Here is a 6,070-nt window from a genome sequence, read left to right as displayed (position 1 = left end):
TAAAAGTTAATACTTTCAAAATTATATTTTAAGGAAATTTTTTTTAAATATTTCTATATTTTTTTGCTCAAATAATAATGAAAAAGTATGGCAAATTGTAGCAAATAATTGTAGACAAATGCATTTCTATATTTTTTTATAATATTTTTATTCACAATGAATGAAAGATAAAATGTAAAGACATTGCACATTTTCCTCTTTTTGTCCCCTTTGACCTCCCCCAGAATGCCTCCAAACACATTTAAAATGAGTTGGTTGAGCTAGAAACACAAGCATCTGTGCCAGCTTGCTAAGGGTGGAGTAATTTAATGAGCTAAATGTAAACACAATGTTGATTTCACAGGTTAAAAAAGGAATAGAAAGGAATGATATAAACTGCGTTTTTGGTGGGGTTGAACCGGTTCAGAACTTCATTTTGCTTGTCGGGAACAGAAAAATAAGTGGTTCTGTTCAGATTGGAAAATAAATTCGTGAGCATTTTGTATAAACTAACCTGTAACGGAAACATCTGGTGTACAATCTGTAGTTACATGTAACAACTATTGGTCTGGGAATGTGAGGGCTGCATGATTATTATCTGGCGTGCTCACAGCATCACACAGGTGTGGAGAGAAATAAACTGTCAAGAAGAGAGGACAGCAGCCAAACGAACACCTTACAACAAAATCATGTATCCTACATGGACACTGAAAGAGAGCTTTGGTAAGCTGACATATCGCTAACCCACTAGCATTCTCATATAATACATTTATTTCCAAGCATTGGCAGCTGGCTACATGTGGCAGGTGCTGCCGACTATGGCTTCGTAACATGAAAATACAAGATCATTACCTCTGCATCGTGTGATGACATCATATTATATTGTGACTATTGTCAGACAGTTTTTGCATGTTTGATCAATGAAATAAATGTTTATTCTAATGTGATTTTTAACTCACCCATTGCGCCTGCTTCCGTTGACACACACGAAAAAAACCTACACGCAGGATTCTTATCACATGACCTACGCAGTCCGTACCAATAATTTGAGGGAATCAATGAAATCCCACGTTCATGGGCTTTATGACGAAGTCTCGCGAGTTTTCCCGTGTGATCTTATTTGCTATCGCTGAAGAGTAGGAGGAAAATATCAGGTACAGTATTTAAAACAATATATTTTCTTTACCAAAACACGGTTGACTCCTACAAATAGATATTCGCGTTCCTAAACTGACCCTGTGCTTATTTATGTCTGATAGAAATTCATTGAGGCCAAATAGATGGCGTTGTTCTGCTTGATAGCGGCCAGGCTTCAATGTTGTGGTTTTCGTCGAAGGCCGCAGTATTACGTTTCCGGCTTATACCAAAAGGACAGTCACTCAGTTCCCCAACTTTATTTACGAATACGTTACTGACGTTAAAATTACGTCCATGGCAATCTCATACAACAATTTTACCACATTGCAGTTATTCTATTTTAACCTGGCTTCTATGTGCTATGATACATTTAACCGGCCGTTATTGTAAATAATAATTTGTTCTTAACTGACTTGCCTAGTTAAATAAATAAAGTAACCTAAATAACTCACTAACGTTACAATACAGTTGACACACCCACTAACTGCAACGTTAAACATTGAGCCTTAGTTTTATTAGTGAAATGGCAATGATCATCAGAAAAAACATGTTTTTGCAGAACAATTCATGATGAGTTATGCTGAAAAGCCGGAGGAGATAACGAGAGAGGAGTGGATGGAAAAGCTCAACAATGTCCACATTCAGAGAGCCGACATGAACAGGCTCATCATGAACTACTTGGTGACAGGTACAGTAAAACACACACATACCATGAACTACCTGGTGACCGGTACAGTAAACCATGCACACACACAAACATAGGCATACCAAGAAATACCAGGTGCGCAAAAAGGTTCTCTAAACAGACAATTGTATGTCTTTGATATCAACAGAGGGGTTTAAGGAGGCAGCTGAGAAGTTCCGTATGGAGTCTGGAATTGAGCCCAGTGTGGACCTGGATTCTCTGGATGAGAGGATAAAGATCCGGGAGATGATCCTGAAGGGACAGATACAGGAAGCCATTGCACTCATCAACAGCCTGCACCCAGAACTGCTCGACACAAACCGCTACCTGTACTTTCACCTACAGGTAAAAAGCAGATGGCCTCTCCCTTTATTCTTATGTGCAGTGTTCCCTTTATTCCATGCAATCGGTTAATCTCACTATCCTTTTCTTTTGTCCATCCCCCCCCTCTGACCGTCCCCTCATACTGATCTGCCCCTCTGCAGCAGCAGCACCTGATTGAGCTGATCCGTCTGAGGGAGACTGAGGCAGCACTAGAGTTTGCTCAGTCCCAGCTGGCCGAGCAGGGGGAGGAGAGCAGAGAGTGTCTGACAGAGATGGAGAGAACCCTGGCCCTGCTGGCCTTCGACAACCCTGAGGAGTCGCCCTTCGGAGACCTCCTCAACACGATGCAGAGGCAGAAAGTGAGGCTTTAATGTCGCATCATAATCTAGAAATAGATAACTTATTGCTTTGTAATTGTACGTTTCTACTATTTAATTTTTTATTTAATTTCTTTAGTAATTGAACTTTTGACTACATTATTGCTGATTTCATGTTCTTCCTGTCCACTGTGTGCTTCCTGAAGGTATGGAGTGAAGTGAACCAGTCTGTGCTGGACTACGAGAACAGAGAGTCAACGCCCAAACTGGCCAAGCTCCTCAAACTGCTCCTGTGGGCTCAGAATGAACTTGACCAAAAGAAAGTCAAGTACCCCAAAATGACAGACCTCAGCAAGGGCACGATCGAGGACCCAAAGTGACCGCACACCAGGCTATGTGTGCCGTGGGAAACTAAATGGACTCACCTACTCCCCTCCTATCTATTTATGCTCCGACACAGACTGACTCATCCTACTTTTTTCTTTTTTTGTGTGGGTTGCTTTTTGGGAGACTTTGATAACATGGACTGTGCAAACTGGATGGTTTGTATTTTTAAAGTGACTTTCTGACTGAAACTTCAACATCTGAAATATAAACCCTTGTATTTTAATGAAGTAAAATTAGACTTTTGTTTCATGTCTCCGATAGATGGTTACATATTTCCCAGTTTCACTATTTTTTTTCTGTCTACTGGCAGGGAAAGTTAGCAATCTTTGCATATGGAGGTGTGTGTTTAAAGCCTAAATTAGGCTCTCGGGACTATGTGTCAACCTAGAAGAGGAATGAAGGTGTGATGTTTGGGTAGAACGATTGGTTCCCATTGCTGTGGTCCACTGTCAACATTGTTTTATTTTTCTGAACAAAAACATGCACATTTGAGTTTAATGCTATAGGATAGGGGCCAAAGCTTCTGGGTACTGATGGTGAATGCTTCAAAGCTGCCAATGCCCTGTATCTTTGTCAGAGTTTTATTGCAACTTTAGTTTTCATCCTGTGTTATCTTGAACAAACAAGACAATAATGTGAATACATACAGAGACATCCACTCAGTTCACGGTGGCTGTTTTGCAACCGGATTATTTACATGTATGGAATAAAATACTCTTTTGGAACACTTGATATGCCTAGGTTGTTGTTCATTATATTTGCAACAAAAAATATGTAATGATGATATTGTGTGTGTTATTGTCAGATGTGTGCTAGTTACCGATAGCTTACTTTCTCACAGGATGGAACAAGTAAGAAATGTTGTTTTAGACACCAATGTGCAGGAATCTCACTTTTTCCCCATCTGATTACAGGTTATATAATGGTACCTATGCTTGGTACCTTAGGCAGAGGAGCCAACTCATTGAAGATGTTCTGCAGCGTCCCTGGCTGTCCTATGAAGGATGACAACACCAACTACATTGCAACAGAGGATCATCAGACATGCCAAGGGCAGGGTAGTGCATCCATCCCGTAAGTGGTAGACCTACAAAATTTAGGATGATATGGCTATTATAGACTAACATTCTGTAGTAGCTGGCTATGTGTGGGCTGGGATGTGTGGTTTTTCTCATATGGACCCTGCTGAGTTTTGCTGTGCAATCCAATCAGGTATTTATGGAAGCGTGTTCCCGCCAACCCCCCCTCAAAAAAATATATCTGACTTTGTTATGAAATAGTTAGTCACAATCTCATGATGACTTCTCATAATTATAAGTCATTTATCTTTTTTATTTACCTATTTAACTATGCAAGACAGTTAAGGACAAATTCTTATTTGCAATGACAGCCTACCCCAGCCATGGGACTCCCAATCACAGCTGGTTTGTGATACAGCCTGGATTCAAACCAGGGACTGTAGTGACACCTCTTGCACTGAGATGCAGTGCCTTAGACCACTGTGCCACTTGGGAGCCAAATACGTTTAGGTGATCTGTATCACATGAATCCAATGTGCACTTTGCATCAGGCCTGCCTCAATTTTCAAGGATAACCTTATGTATATCCTATAGCCAATCACACATTGTGTGTGTGTATGCGAGAGAGAGTTTGTGGTGGTATTGTCCCATATTAATGGATTGGAGAGTTTTGTTGATGTGAGTTGGTGCCTGTATGATGACATCTGGTTTATCAGATTTAATTAATTTCTGTGACACTTTCAGTTAATAGCTCAGGCATTTATTTCCTTAAATCACTGAACACAGCTTTTGCTCATTTGCATAGTTAATTGTTTAATTCCAGCATTCACTTCCAGCATTTTAATCAATTTCTACATTGCCTGCACTGTGTTATTATTTACACACTGTCACGTTTCTCTTGTCTTAGTATGCCTCTATGTAAACATAAGAGTGGGAGTTCTACGACTAGAGGGCGATTGGCCAGTTTCTAGGGTCTGTCCTCCCGAAATTGTTGACTGTTTTTGTACTTGCTAGGATTTCTCAGCTGTTAGCAGCTAATGGCTAGCACGTTCTCTTACTGGCAATAAAACGGATGATTGCCATTTTTTTATCATTACTGAATTATTTAATGTAACAAATCAAACATTAAACCTTGTAAACAATTCATGGTAATTTGTTAACCTTGTAAATGATTAATTTAGACCCAGTGTTTATTTTCTTTAATGTGTGTTGTTGCTCTGCTATTAAGAGACAGGTAGCTATTTGAGACTTTTTATGGTAATTCATTAACTCAATTCAATTCATTAAAGGGGCAATCTGGGAATGGTACATTTTTTTTTTTACTTTTAAATTATTAATATATAGCCATTGATTCTTGAATATCTTAGAAATGCCTCAGGAACAACGGTTTTACTCCACCAACCCAAAATGTAAGCTTGTTTTACTCCATTGTTTGTAAACAAACACTGTCTATGGAATTGAGAGTGGTTACATTTCTCCTGCCCCATTCCTCAGCTGTTTACCAAATAAAGTGGTGGGGACAGTGCTTTATTCTTTGAATCCCAGATTGCCCCTTTAAAAGGGGTCAACCTGCAGATCTATTCAATGTCCATGATCCAAACTTACTATCTCGTAATAATGACTTACTATCTCATTATTATGAGTTAATTGATAATTCCAGAGAAGCCGGTGTTTGGAGGATATATTGACACAGGTGTTGTTAGTCGAGTGCCAGCAAACCGTAATGATTTTCATATTTTTTTACTTTCATTTTATTAATTTATACATACAATTTCATCCATCCACAAGATATAGTCTCGACACATCTAGGGTTGCTACCCAAGCCGGCTGGTTGTTTGTATTATCGGTTTGGTTGCCAGAGACAGGACCCAGTCGTTCAATCTTTTTGTTCTACATTTATGGACACGATCCAGACGTTTGTTCTAAATGTTCCTGCTTGCTAGCTAACCAACTACAGCTAACTTAGTCACACAAGACAAACAGCAAAGTGGCTGCATTTTTGTTTGTTTAAGCTGTTTTCGAGTGACATGAATTTGGATACATCTATAACAATGAGCTAATGATGTGATTTCACCTGGCATAGAAAATGTGCTCTCTCGTCAGGACAATGTGGAGCTAGCCAAAAACACAGCTAACACAATCACTTAAAACTGAAGCTGGAAATAAAGCAAATGAGCTGCACTTCGTTTAATTTCAGCTGCTTTTTTATTGATGGTTATTTA

The 6,070-nt window shown here is 39.3% G+C and overlaps 1 protein-coding gene across 2 annotated transcripts; it reads left to right on the top strand.

Moving 5' to 3' along the window:
- Positions 1–569: 569 nt before the first annotated feature.
- On the top strand, positions 570–3,563 carry LOC109885113 (glucose-induced degradation protein 8-B homolog). 2 transcript variants are annotated; one of them, XM_031806778.1, is made up of 5 exons: positions 570–702; positions 1,676–1,804; positions 1,950–2,146; positions 2,287–2,484; positions 2,649–3,561. In XM_031806778.1, the coding sequence occupies exons 1-5, from the start codon at positions 669–671 to the stop codon at positions 2,820–2,822; spliced, it is 732 nt and encodes a 243-aa protein (XP_031662638.1). In that variant the 5' UTR covers positions 570–668; the 3' UTR covers positions 2,823–3,561. The 2 variants fall into 2 exon arrangements, with proteins under 2 accessions (XP_031662638.1, XP_020332555.1); XM_020476966.2 differs by lacking the exon at positions 570–702 and adding an exon at positions 1,038–1,133 and having other exon boundaries at positions 2,649–3,563.
- The last annotated feature ends 2,507 nt before the right edge of the window (positions 3,564–6,070 follow it).

Source organism: Oncorhynchus kisutch, linkage group LG27 (assembly GCF_002021735.2).
Source record: "Oncorhynchus kisutch isolate 150728-3 linkage group LG27, Okis_V2, whole genome shotgun sequence".
Taxonomy (NCBI): Eukaryota; Metazoa; Chordata; class Actinopteri; order Salmoniformes; family Salmonidae; genus Oncorhynchus; species Oncorhynchus kisutch.
The sequence above is the reverse complement of the archived record's forward strand: the minus strand, read 5'-3'. Positions and strand labels throughout refer to the sequence as shown.